General features: G+C 41.2%; 1 protein-coding gene across 1 annotated transcript in view; it reads left to right on the top strand.

The window, feature by feature from the left end:
* The window catches only part of RXFP2 (relaxin family peptide receptor 2), a gene marked incomplete at its 5' end in the record, with an annotated part of 98025 nt that extends 85956 nt beyond the window's left edge, over positions 1-12069 (top strand). The window contains 5 exons of the mRNA XM_070800604.1: positions 289-360; positions 2752-2981; positions 3787-4197; positions 7115-7333; positions 10855-12069. Coding sequence (XP_070656705.1) covers positions 289-360; positions 2752-2981; positions 3787-4197; positions 7115-7333; positions 10855-11114 — 1192 coding nt within the window. The remainder of the gene's footprint in view (positions 1-288; positions 361-2751; positions 2982-3786; positions 4198-7114; positions 7334-10854) is intronic.
* Positions 12070-12957: the final 888 nt, after the last annotated feature.

Raw genomic sequence — 12957 nt, 5'->3', positions numbered from 1 at the left:
AATTTCACAATCAGACCAAATCACAGCTGCAATTTTTACATCAAAAAAAATGAATGAAAGTGTTTTATTAGAAGGTAGTTTTGCATGTGAAAGTGACAAAATCAACCCCAAGTTATGGGAGGCATAAATAGAAATGGCAATTTTCTAAAATGGTTTATTGAAAAATTTTCATCCTATTTTGAATTGATAACAGAAGATTTTGAAGCATGGTTTTTAAGATCGGCAAAGAAAACAATGATTAAAAAGTTAAACCCTAAAATCAAGAAACCTATTGTGCCTATTTTCCAGAGACCTGGAAAGGATAGAGATTCCGAATATAAACACACGGATGTTTCAACCCATGAAGAATCTTTCCTACATGTATGTATGTCTGAAAGAACAGAGAAGAACATATGGTGAAATGTTACAGATGCTGCAGCGTAAACTGTCTAATGTATCACTGCAATGTGTTTTTATGCAAGAAAAAGTCTTTTTTGTTGAGAACTTTTTAATTTTGTCACCTTTGGTCCCTGTTCAGATAGAGTTCAATATTATGATGTGCCGACATGAATGACACTTCTCTCTGGAAACACGCTGTTTATCCAATTGAGGCCCAATAAGAGATCAGGGTACCAGAATGCCACATATTACACAGGATGAAGTCCCTGGCTAATGGTACTCGAGAGACCTGGAAACATTAATTCACCTCACATGAGTGAGCAGTCGGCCACTCTAAGAGTTGAGCCCTTAGGAAGAAAGATGCTATATAAATTCCAGGTGTTGTTTCTGTTACTGAGTGCACTGCAAAATGGAGGTAATTCATCTTTATAGTAGTTTTTGATAAGTCACGTTAATATATTTGGCTAAAGTGCACTGTGTAAGTTGTGTTAATATATGTGTATATGACATGATCATTTCTTTATCAACTGTGTAACCTATATGTTCTGATTTCAAAAATTAACCCTTGTCATCCACAACAATAGGGAGGATTCGATGTAAGATATCAAGTTGGGTGCAGCAAGTGGCTGAAATGGTTAGTGTGAAGGTGCACTTTGGGGAGAACATTTTGTTTATGTTTATGCAGCAGGACTGATTACCCAAAGACAAGTATTCGATGTACATCCAAATGGTTTTCATAACTTCTCCTTCTGTGGCTCCAGTAGATAAATATTTAATGAGGCTAGCATTTCCTTGTTGCGGGCAGAATGTGAGGTCTTCTTAGAACAGAGAAATTCAACCTTTGTAGAATTTGATGGAGAAGCAGCTGCTTTAAACGTGAACCTCGGGTTGAGGTCAAGAAGGACCCAACAATTAACAGAAAGTCTGTGAACGTGGTTCCTTCCCTACTAAGGGACCTAGTGATTCTCCTTTCATCTTCCTTGTCCATTGTTTATTGAAATACCTCCACCTGCCCACCTGCCCTGGTCACAGCGGGCAGAGAGGCTGGACCACTGCTATTTGAGGACGGGGGTACCTGACACAGCCAGAGCTAAACCATTCATCTGCTTGCCTAACACATGTGTGTGTCCAGGGCCTCCCTCAGGCCAGGGGGAACACAGGGATCAGCAAGAGAGAGAAGAATCTGCCCCATGGAGCTTCCATGGAGCTTCGGGAGCCAGAAAGTAAACTAGGAAACAAATAAATGATGAAGAAATGCTGGGAAGGAAAGTGTTGCGAGTTCAAGGGATGGAGGAAGGGAATGTGGATGGTTCCCCCAGAAGTCAGAGATGTGACAGTCAAGCAGCCCTGAATGGAGGGAGGCAATTCTGGGGGGAGGTTCTTGCAGGCAGAGGGAAAAGCAAAAGCAGCACACTGAAAAGAAGGTGAACCTGCTTGTCTGAGGATCAGAAGAAAGCCCACGTGTCTGGGTGGAGGGAACATGGTCAGGAAGTGGTGAAATCATCAGGGTAGCCAGGGGTCCAATCACAGGAGGCCTGGAAGCCAGGCAAAGTAAAGCTTTCTTTAACGTGCTAGTTTAGCAAAATTGAATGAACAGATTAAAAAAAAAAAAAAAGAAAAGATTAGATGAGAAAGGAAGTGAAAGAAATGGTAAATGAATAAAAAAATAGAACGAGTTTTATGGGAGAAAATCCTAAAAATAACATGTTTGGAGAATGACCTTAAATCCAAATGACCTCCCCAGTTTAAACCCTTGAAGATTGCACACACTTAGATCATAAACACACCAATCACAGACGAGCCTGTATTTTCTTCTCGAAATGGTTTAAGTCCTTCCAGGCCCTGACCAGGAATCTGTGTAGCTGCTTCTCCTACTCGCTGCCATGAGACTGAATTTTCCTAGTCTCACGGACCCTCCCTTCCTGCCCCTACCAGGGAAAAGAAGGCTAGTTTAAGGGAATAGACTTAAAAGTAAGTAATGTTTTTAGTGAGAATCTTAATGTCCCAAACCCAAGCCCCTGAAAGTTTGTTAAATATCAGTTTCACAATGGCCATCAACTTCTTATAACACCCCCATCAACTTCTTAGAACACACCCAATGTGGCAGGGAAAATTAGAGCCCTGGAGACTTCCCATTCTCACGTCCTTGCCACAGATCCCGTGTTCTTCAGGTTCTTCACCTTAAAGGAAGAACACTGCCTAGAGTAAAGTAATACTGAATGAAGAACTCTGTCCTCCCATAATCACTACTAAACAAAAATAACCGAGCCTAGTGAAGCCACACGCCTTCCACAGCTGCAGCCCCAGATAGGACTGCACCTGTCGTCTCTGTGTCATTGCTGTCAAGTGACTCTTTTTTCCCTTTGACTTTAGTTATTTCAAAAACTTTCGATACTGCTCCTATGCTCCCCATGTCCGAATATGTATGCCCTTGACTGACGGCATTTCTTCATTTGAGGACCTCTTGGCTAACAATATCCTCAGAGTATTTGTCTGGGTTATAGCTTTCATAACCTGCTTTGGAAATCTTTTTGTCATTGGCATGAGATCTTTCATTAAAGCTGAAAACACGACTCACGCTACGTCCATCAAAATCCTTTGCTGTAAGTATATTTCCCGTGTAAATGGATTAAGGGTATCTTCAGTGTGCTGTGCTCTAGATTATATCAGCCTTCAGCAAATGGCATTTAATATGAGTTACATATTCTGGGAAATTTTTTTTTAAGTATGAAAGTCCTATTGTTCTCTTTGGTTACTCTGTTCTGGATTGCATGAGTCTGCAGTGATTTATGTCTTGGAAATGAAGTAACAGGGAGTCAATGAGTCAAGGGATGGATTATAGAAGGACAGGTTGTAGGTTACAAAACTATGCTTTGTTTAACCTTTAATTGCAGTAACATCCATGTTCCTCAAGCCCAGAAAATTACTCCTTTTATTAAATATGTAAGTTATATTTTTTACTGTTTAAAACCTAGATTCCCTACATGACCCAATGGACTGTAGCCCACCAGCCTCCTCTGTCCATAGGAGTCTCAATGCAAGAATACTGGAGTGGATTGCCATACCCTCCTCCAGGGAATCTTCCCGACCCAGGGATCAAACCTGTGTCTCTTATGTCTCCTGTATTGGCAGGCAGGTTCTTTACCACTAGTGCCACCTGGGAAGCCCAGGCTCCCCACAACCCTAATTATCTCCCTACCACCACTTTTTCAAAATTATAAAGATGCAGTGTAGTACTTTAGAGATAATATACCTTTTGAAGTCTGTTGACTTCAAACAGTACTCCTAAGTACTATTGTGGGTGTTTACGTTAGTTCGTTTAGGACAGTATAGAGGAAGCAGATCTAATCAGAAAACGAAGACAGAGATGCTGAAACTGCCAACACACACTCTGTGATTCTTCAACAGGTGCGGACTGCCTGATGGGTGTGTATCTGTTCTTCATTGGCCTTTGCGATCTAAAGTACCGCGGGCAGTATCAGAAGTACGCGCTGCTGTGGATGGAGAGCTTGCAGTGCCGCCTCCTGGGCTTCCTGGCCATGCTGTCCACTGAGGTCTCTGTCCTCTTGCTCACATACTTGACCCTGGAGAAGTTCCTGGCCGTTGTCTTTCCCTTCAGTAACATTCGTCCTGGAAAATGGCAGACCCTGGCCGTCCTCATCTGCATCTGGATTGTGGGGTTCTTAATAGCTGTGACTCCATTGTGGAAAGAGGATTATTTTGGAAACTTTTATGGAAAAAATGGAGTATGTTTCCCACTTTATTATGACCAAACAGAAGATATTGGAAGCAAAGGGTATTCTCTTGGAATTTTCCTAGGTAACTTATTTCTCATTTCCTGGACAAACATCATTTTGATAGAAGTACCTCAAATTTCAGTAAAGCCATATTTGTCCATTTCAGAAAGTAAGCAAATATAGTTAAGACTGTCTCCTTTTTTTAAAGAAAAGTTCTTGCTGCATATTTATAAGTGTTTTATTAAATTTTTATTAAAAGATTTAGTATGAAAAACAAAAACATACTGTCAGGATCTCCAAATGATCTTTTTTATTATCTGTGAGACCCTTTGATTTTATGTTCATACACAATGACAATGATCTGGAGGAATTCCAGTTCACTGCCATGTCCTGTGACCCTTCCAAGTTATTTGAACTCATTTTTTCACAGTCTAGATATGAGCCAAATAAATAATAATAACAAAATTCTTGAAATTCACTAGCAGGAGATTATTTGAATGGAAATGCCAGAAAAGTTTATTGCCTTTCATAAATGCAGCTCTAGAGTCAGCAACAGAAGGGTGCTTTTCCATTTCCTTAATTCTCCCTAATTTGTTAGAAAAGAAAACCCAACCTTTTCTATTACAAGTGAATGAGAAGTTTAGCCCCTAAAGATTAAAAAAATGTTTTATATTGTCTAATAGGTATCTCTCTTGCTTAGCACTAAGGCCATCTCTGTGTTCTGTCTTTAACCAGGGCTGTATCATCAATTCAGTTCCCCCCTTCGCATCTGGTCCCCTCATCTAAGGAAGAAATAAGCTCTGTCATCCTTTCTTTTTCATCAAATGTTTTTTCTTCAAAATATGCCTCTGACTTCTCTTTCTTTCAGTCTCTATCTGCTGCTGTACCTTTCTTTAAAGCCTTATGACCTTCACCCTGAATTATTACATTAGTACTTGCTGGTGTTTTGGCCTCTGGGGTCTTTGCTCTCCTGTTTATCTGTTCACCACCTGAGTATCCCAAGGACTGAGTATCCTCTGCTTGGAGACCTTTAGGAACCCCTACAACCAGGGTTAAGTTTAAATTAGTCACTTTAAAGCCCATCACAAAATGGCCCTAAGCACAATTCCCAGCTATTCTGGTCCTATTCCTTCTCCCTCTGAAAAAGAAAACACTTAATTTGCACCATTTTAATAATACTTCTCACACACAAGCCTATTTGGTAGTTGTGTTTCATGGCTATATCATGTCTGCAGTAATGTAAGCCGTTCCCAGTAGAGGTGCACTTCATGGAAAACTTCCCTCCCCGACACACGCATAGCCACACACACACACACACACTAACTACCTTATATTCATGGATTCAAAAAGGATTTATTGAGCACCTACTATAGGCCAGGCACTGTTCTGGGTACTGGAGATCAAATAGATTGGTCCCCACAGACCTGCAGCCAGCAAGGAGGATGAAGACAAGTAAACACGTCCTTGTGTCACCAGCTGACAGAAGCCAGGAAGGAGGAGTGCAGACTGTCCTAGAAGCCCAAGATCTGAGGACCGGGGAAGGCGCCTCAGGAAAAATTAGCCCAAATGGGGGCCCAAAGCATGAGGATACACGGGCCAAGTGAAGGCAGACATTGTGTTCCAGGAGTCAGAGACCCGCAGCCAGGGAACAGGCCCAGATACAGGGCAAAAGAAGTTTGTGTGGCTGGATCTTGTGGTGGAGGTGTGGGGTGGTTGACAGGGTTTAGCACACGCGCACACACACACACACACACACACACAAATATCATCTGCGTTTACACAGCTTATGTGTGAGACATGGAGACTTAAAGGCCAATATTTTTGCTTAAAAATAAGAATATATAGTTTTAAAATAATTTATAAATTTTAGAATATATTTAGATTTAGAGAAAAGTTGCAAAGACAGTACAGTTTCCTGTATTCCAGACATGCCTCACCAGATTCCACTGTTGTTAACATCTCACATTCCTATGGTGTTTCCAGAACATACACTTCTGAACCTTTCTATAGGTCTGTTTTCAGGATTTGTACCGGAGAAACATCTTTAACAGTCTTTTTTTTTTTATTTATTCTTAACTTTCTGACAGTAGACCTAAGATCAACCCATTTTGTGAAATCCAATTGTATGGTTTTGTAATGAGATTCCATGCGAAATGTTTTGGATAAAAAAAATGAAACACCATGAGTTTATAGTATTTTTCCCTAGACTTTACTAGTCTTACATACAATCTACTCAGATGGACGTTTTAAAACAACTTTGAAATTATATGGATATTTTACATTCACTATAAGGAATAAGATGAGCCCTCAGGATTTTTATGGTAGCAAGAATATAACAAAGTGACCAAAAAGTCACGATCGTGGGATAAGTGGCTCTAAAGCAGTAATTCATATAGTTGACTTTTTAGTTTTTCTCTTACTCTTTTTTCTAAAATAGTCTAAAGAGTTCTGAATTTGGGTTTAGATGACTATGGACAATCTGAAGGAAAATAAAGATTTTTTTTTGTCCTAGGTATTATTTTGATTTAAGACCAATAAACATGAGAAATAATGTTTCTGATGCTATTATCTTCTTGATATCCCAAGGTTATCTTAATCATATTTATAAGATAAAGGAATAGGGCATACTGATTTTTTGATATGTACATGTGATTATAGTAATCCCTTAAGGTTTGAATTTGCAGAGAGATAAAAAATTAAGTAGCCTTTTTCCTGCTTTAAAAAAGCTACAGATTACCCCATGATAGACCTAGATCTGAATTTCAAAGTCTATAATTCTTGGTAATGTGTTTATGTATTTGAAATATCTTTTTGATCTGGCCAACCCAATGCCTTTATTCCAGTTTATAGCCGTGAGTTCAGGGTTTTACCTGATTACCACTTGGCTAATACAAAGAATGGTTCTTGGAAAAGGCACCATACCAAACATCTAAGTAATAGAGTGTTTCTGCTGTTGATGTATACGCCCAAGATGTTAAGAGCTGTGCTTTTCCCAACAGGTGTGAACTTGCTGGCTTTCCTCATTATTGTGTTTTCCTATACTGTCATGTTCTGTTCCATTCAAAAAACTGCCCTGCAGACCTCAGATGAGAGGAGTCACATGGGAAGAGAGGTGGCTGTCGCGAACCGTTTCTTTTTTATAGTGTTCTCTGAAGCCATCTGCTGGATTCCTGTATTTGTAATTAAAATCCTTTCCCTCTCCCGGGTGGAAATACCAGGTCAGTCCCTTCTATGATTCCCAAGCACGTTGTGTCTGCTTTCGTCCTCTGTTTGACGAGGCCAGAATACAGGGTCTTACGTGTAGTGAATTCTCCATAAATCCCTACAGCTTGAGTTATGATTTCCTCAGTGTTTATATACGCATATATACGTATATAAATAAAATATATTATATATTACATATATATTTTTATATAAATAAAATAAATATATATATGTGTATATATATAATTTTATTTGTTTTTTACTGTTCTAGCCTTGCTTGCTGTGCGGGCTTTTCTCTAGTTGTGGCGAGTGGGGGCTCCTCTCGAGTTGCGGTGCACGGGCTTCTCATTGCAGTGGCTTCTCTTGTTGCAGAGCACGGGCTCTAGGGCGTGTGGACCCAGCAGTTGCAGTCCGTGGGCTCCAGAGCACAGGCTCAATAGTTTTGGTGCATGGACCTAGCTGCTCTGCAACATGTGGGATATTTCCAGACCAGAAATCGAACCCATGTCTCCTGCATTGGCAGGCGGATTCTTTAGCACTGAGCCACCAGGGAAGCCCTCCTCAGTGTTCTATAATCAGTATTTTAAGATAGGAATTGGATAATGGTGTAAGCCTGACTAGAATAATAAAAACACAGGAGATAGAGAAAAACCGCATCTTAGTGTCTCACTTCCACCGGAGCTAGATAGTGGTGCTTCACCAAGGGTGCGTAAAACAGAACAAAATATCTATGCCCAGGTTCCAGCCTGCCTCTGAATTCAGTCTATAGGGACCAAGGCCTGGGTATGGATATTTTAGAAAAGATCGCCCTGTGATTCTGAGGTGCACCCCCCTGGTTAAGAACCACTAGTCTGTTTCACGGCCCTGGCCATGTGGTTGTCACACTGGGCCCGGTGGATGGCTAAGTAACAAACGTGTGTGTGTGCTTAGTCGCTGTCACGTCCAACTCTTGCAACCCCACAGACTATAGCTTCCCAGGCTCTTCTGTCCATGGGATTCTCCAGGCAAGAATACTGGAGGGGGTTGCCGTTTCCTTCTCCAGGGGATCTTCCCAACCCGGGAATCAAATCCAGGTCTCTTGCATTGCAGGCAGACTCTTTAAGTAAAAATCTCCTCCAACTATTTATGTCCCTCTGGCTTGTCAGATGTCTTACAAATGCCACACAACACCCACCACATCCCTTTAACCTATCAGCTTAGTCTCACGACAAGGTTTTCTGATAGTAGGGGTTGTGGTAGTTCGTTAGTTGCTAAGTTCTATCCGAGTCTTTTGGGACCCTATGGTAGGGTAAGTAGCCCGTCAGGCTCCTCTCTCCATGGGACTTCCCAGGCAAGAATACTGGAGTGGGTTGCCTTTTCCTTCTCCAGGGAAGGAACCTGCATCTCCTGCTTTGCAGGCAGATTCTTTACCACTGAGCCACCAGGGAAGCCTGATAGCAGGGGTAGTAATCGTCATTCTCGGAGAAAGTCTAAGACATTTCAGACCATGATAGGGAACCAGATCAGGAAGAAATTACTATGAAACATTATTGGGCCACACGTTAGTCTTTCTCTACATTTTATAGTTCAGCAGTTTGAGGTTTGTCTTGAATGTCGCAGTGGAACCAGGAGAAAAGTCTTTACCAGACTTGACTAAGCCTCTCCTTCCTCGCCCAACTTCCCATGGTATTGGGAAAACTTAAACCCACCCCTTCCCCACCCTCCAAGAACTGTGGGGTCTTCTCCACCATGACAGGTGGCCAATAGTACCTGGGCTCAGCCACAAAGGTAAGCCGGCTTCAGCCCTCCCATCTCAGTCCTGAGATGATCTAACCTTACACCACCGAGTGACCCTGAGACTAACAGGACACCTCATTCCTGATCACAGCTTCCTTTAAGGACTCAATAGACAAAAAAAAAAAACAAAAAACCAGTTTTTCTTCCATCACATACTGTTTGTATCTAATTTTTAAAAAAATTAAGGACAAGTAATATATAGTAATATAAAACTTCATTGAATCAATCTAAGATATGCTAAATACAAATGTTTTTCTTTCATATTCTTTCCAGTTAAAAAGAAATAAGGAAAAGAAAGAGAAGACGGGATGAAAAAAGGAGAGGCAAACATAGAAAAAGGAGAAGGGAGAGGTCAAAGGGGAGGAGGAAGGGGCAGATAAGTAGTCAGAGAAGAGATGGAAAGCAAACCGGAAGAAGAACAGAAAGGATGTAGGGAAGAGCGGGACTAAGAGAAGAGCAAGCAACAGTGTGTGAAGGATAAGAAACTGCGGGGTGGGGAAGCAAGAGGTTGCAGTCACAAAGGAGTGGGAGAGGGGAAGGCAGGATGCTGGTCTCCCGAGATGACAGTTCTCTGACTCTGAAGATAGGGGAGGAGGCAGCAGAGTGTGGTGGGTCTGGAGAACCACAGGGCTTAGTGCTGAAAAGGGACGTCCGCAGAGCCGGCCCAGCTCCCGGACATCAGTCATGTAAGTTATCATCAGCCCCTTTCACAGATAAGGCAGTTGAGGTCTGGGGAGCTTAGTGATTTGCCCACAGTCTCAGAGCTAAGAAGTGTGCAAGCCTAGGGTCAGGCTCTATTTGAGGAGGAAAACACATTTCATCCTAACCAAGTAAATGATGTAGTCGGCCCATCGTACCTCTGCATTCCAAATCCATGGATTCAACCAACCGCACACCGAAAGTATTGGGGGAAAGTTTTCCAGAAATTTCCAAAGAACAAAACTTGAATTTGCCTTGTGTTAGCACATATTTGCATAGTATTTACATTGTATTTATAACTCTTTACATTCAAGTACATTGTATTAGGTATTATAAGTAATATACAGATGATTTAAAGGGAGGATGTACATAAGTTACATGCAAATGCTATGCCATTTTTTATAAGGGACTTAAGAATCTGCTGATTTTGGTATATGTCCCACCGTGGATATCAAGGGACAACTAAATTCAGAAAATGCTCTGTCATCCAAAATATCTCCTCCCTTTTTGTGAAACATTTCCCTTACATTTCCCTTATATTCTATTAGCCTTTGAAAGGCTTCACACAGAAGGAATTCACTGAGTTTTGAGATATATATTTTTTGCTCCTCAGATCTTCTGACTCCATTCTGAATATAGTAGTGTAAGGCAGGAAGATCTTCAGGACTGAAATTTAGACCAAGTTCAGATCTGACTCTAAACCAGAAGATTCCTGGACATTGTCCAATTAATTGCTTTTTTTCCTATTTTTCTATAAGGAGAGGCAATAGAAACTAGAAAAGTACGTATCAATCTATAGTTTATAAAGTGTTTTCACATAATGTTTCCTCCCATATTGATTTACGACAAATACAGAGTAGTTACTAAAACTCAGAAAAGTTCATGTAGGACCTTGAATCCGTAGCTCCTATGCTCTTCTGGCAAAGAGATTTTCCATAAGGTCAGAGAAGACTTAGATGGAACAGGTAGCCCTCTCAAAAATGGCATTAACTATAGCATGTAATGTGTTTTGTGTGTATTAAATCTTCACCTTTCTTTCACGTTTCGTTTCCTTCTCCAGACACAATCACCTCCTGGGTCGTCATTTTTTTCCTTCCAGTAAACAGTGCCTTGAACCCAATCCTCTACACTCTCACAACCAGCTTTTTCAAGGACAAGTTGAAACAGCTGCTGCACAAACATCGGAGAAAATCCATTTTCAAAACTAAAAAAAAAAGCGTGTCTACTTCCATCATGTGGGCGGATGACTCCTCCGCACTTAAACCTGGGGCTTTGAGCAAAATAAACCTCGAGGACAATATAGTGAAACCAATTTCCTAGTCACGGTTTTGGAGCACTGGGCTTCAAAGGGACTACCTGAAAAAGCACAGCGTTTGGAAGATGACGCCTGCAACGCTTTTCATCTTTACTGAGAGCAAAACTTGACTGCACTGGGAGCATAGTAGGAGGGTGTCGGGCATGACGTTCCGATGGCAGCCGTGGTGTTTACCACCTGAGGACTGTACCTGAGGGTCTCCTCACCCCGACGTGCCTGCGAGGCACTAATGACCCATAAATAGCAGGCTGATGGGCAGTGGACCTCTATCTCGGCAGCACGGCCAACCTACCAATGGATGCCCGCCCTTTGGCCCTGCACAGTCTGCTCTTAAATTGAGTTGCACTGTCATTAAATGAAAACATTCATGACATCTAATTCTAGCGTGGCCATAATCGCATTAAGCCTAAATCGCTTTCCTTGCTTTTTCAACGTCAAATGAATCCATCAGCATCCTGCTGAAGTGATAGCAAAAGGACTTCTGAGATGTCCACTCACCTCAAGTCCTCCCTAAGGAGGCCAGTGGAGCGGCAGCTTTGAAAGCAGAACTTTGCACAAGGCTCGAAGTCTAATATATGACCAGAAGGGCGTGCTGACTATTCACCTGGTACCCTTCACCTTTCTGGCTTGTATGTGATGTCAGAAGAGCTGTGCTCTCAAAATACTTTTCTTAAGGTTGCCCATACCACAGAGGAAAATTGGGCATTACAACTGCCAAAAACTATATTTCCATATGTTTTAAAATATAATTTCTCTAGAGCATCATCCCTATTGCTGGCAAGTTCTGCCTTCACAGAACACACAGATAAGTGTGAAGGGGGATTTAAGAATACTGGACTCAAATAAATTCCCACTGTTTTTAACAAAAAAGCTAGTAAGTTTGTTCGTTTTGGAAAATGAAAAGCACTTGTGAAGGCCTGGACATGTTTTTGTACTGAAAGATTATATGTGAAAAAAAGAATCAGGTAAATAAAATTCTATTTTGCAATTGTCTGTGTATTATTTTAAGTTCAACAAAGACCACATTCATGTGCTCAGTAGCTTCAGTCATGTCCGACACTATGGACTGTAGCCTGCCAGGCTCCTCTGTCCATGAGATTTTCCTGGCAAGAATCCTGGCGTGAGTTACTGCGCCCTCCTCCAGGGGATCTTCCTGACCCAGGGATCGAATTCATGTCTCCTGTGTTTTCTGCACTGGCAAGCAAATTCTTTTCTGCTGAGCCACCAGGGAAGACCAGCAAAGACCAGTGATAGGGCTTATTGACTATTAACCACTTTTTCTCTAGTAGAGAATATAACTCAGAAACAAACACATAACCTCAGTTAACAAGATGCTTTTTACATTTTTTTTTCTTCCCCCTCTTTTCCAAATCATGAAGCAGTAACTTAATTTCTTTATTTTTCACTTCCTTTGGAGTTCCCTTAATGAGATGAAATGTAAGCAGGTGAGAACCCCAGACCACCTCCTACTGCTTATTTATCTAGTAGCACCCAGGATGAAAGGAATTCCAGAATTGATGCATCACACCTGTTTTGGTGACCTACTGTTATTATCTAATATTGACTAAAACCATCACGTGAGTTCCTTTATTTTGATCACGTGAGATATTTCTGACATCAGTGAAATCTTTCCACATTTATTCTAGAAATAATTTCCCTCCCCATCGACAAAGCTGCCCTTTTTTCTTACAGTTTCAAATTTTCCTCCTCTTGTCTCCTCACTATGATTAGTTACTTCCCCATGTGCCTATTTTATTAAATGTCCTTTCTAGTCCTTGAACATCATATGATTTATTTCCTAATACATTTCCCAACATCAGAAGCATAAATAAGGAATAGACCCTGAGC

The sequence above is a fragment of the Bos indicus genome, chromosome 12 (assembly GCF_029378745.1).
Source record: "Bos indicus isolate NIAB-ARS_2022 breed Sahiwal x Tharparkar chromosome 12, NIAB-ARS_B.indTharparkar_mat_pri_1.0, whole genome shotgun sequence".
Lineage (NCBI taxonomy): Eukaryota > Metazoa > Chordata > Mammalia > Artiodactyla > Bovidae > Bos > Bos indicus.
This window is presented reverse-complemented; position numbering and strand designations above follow the sequence as displayed.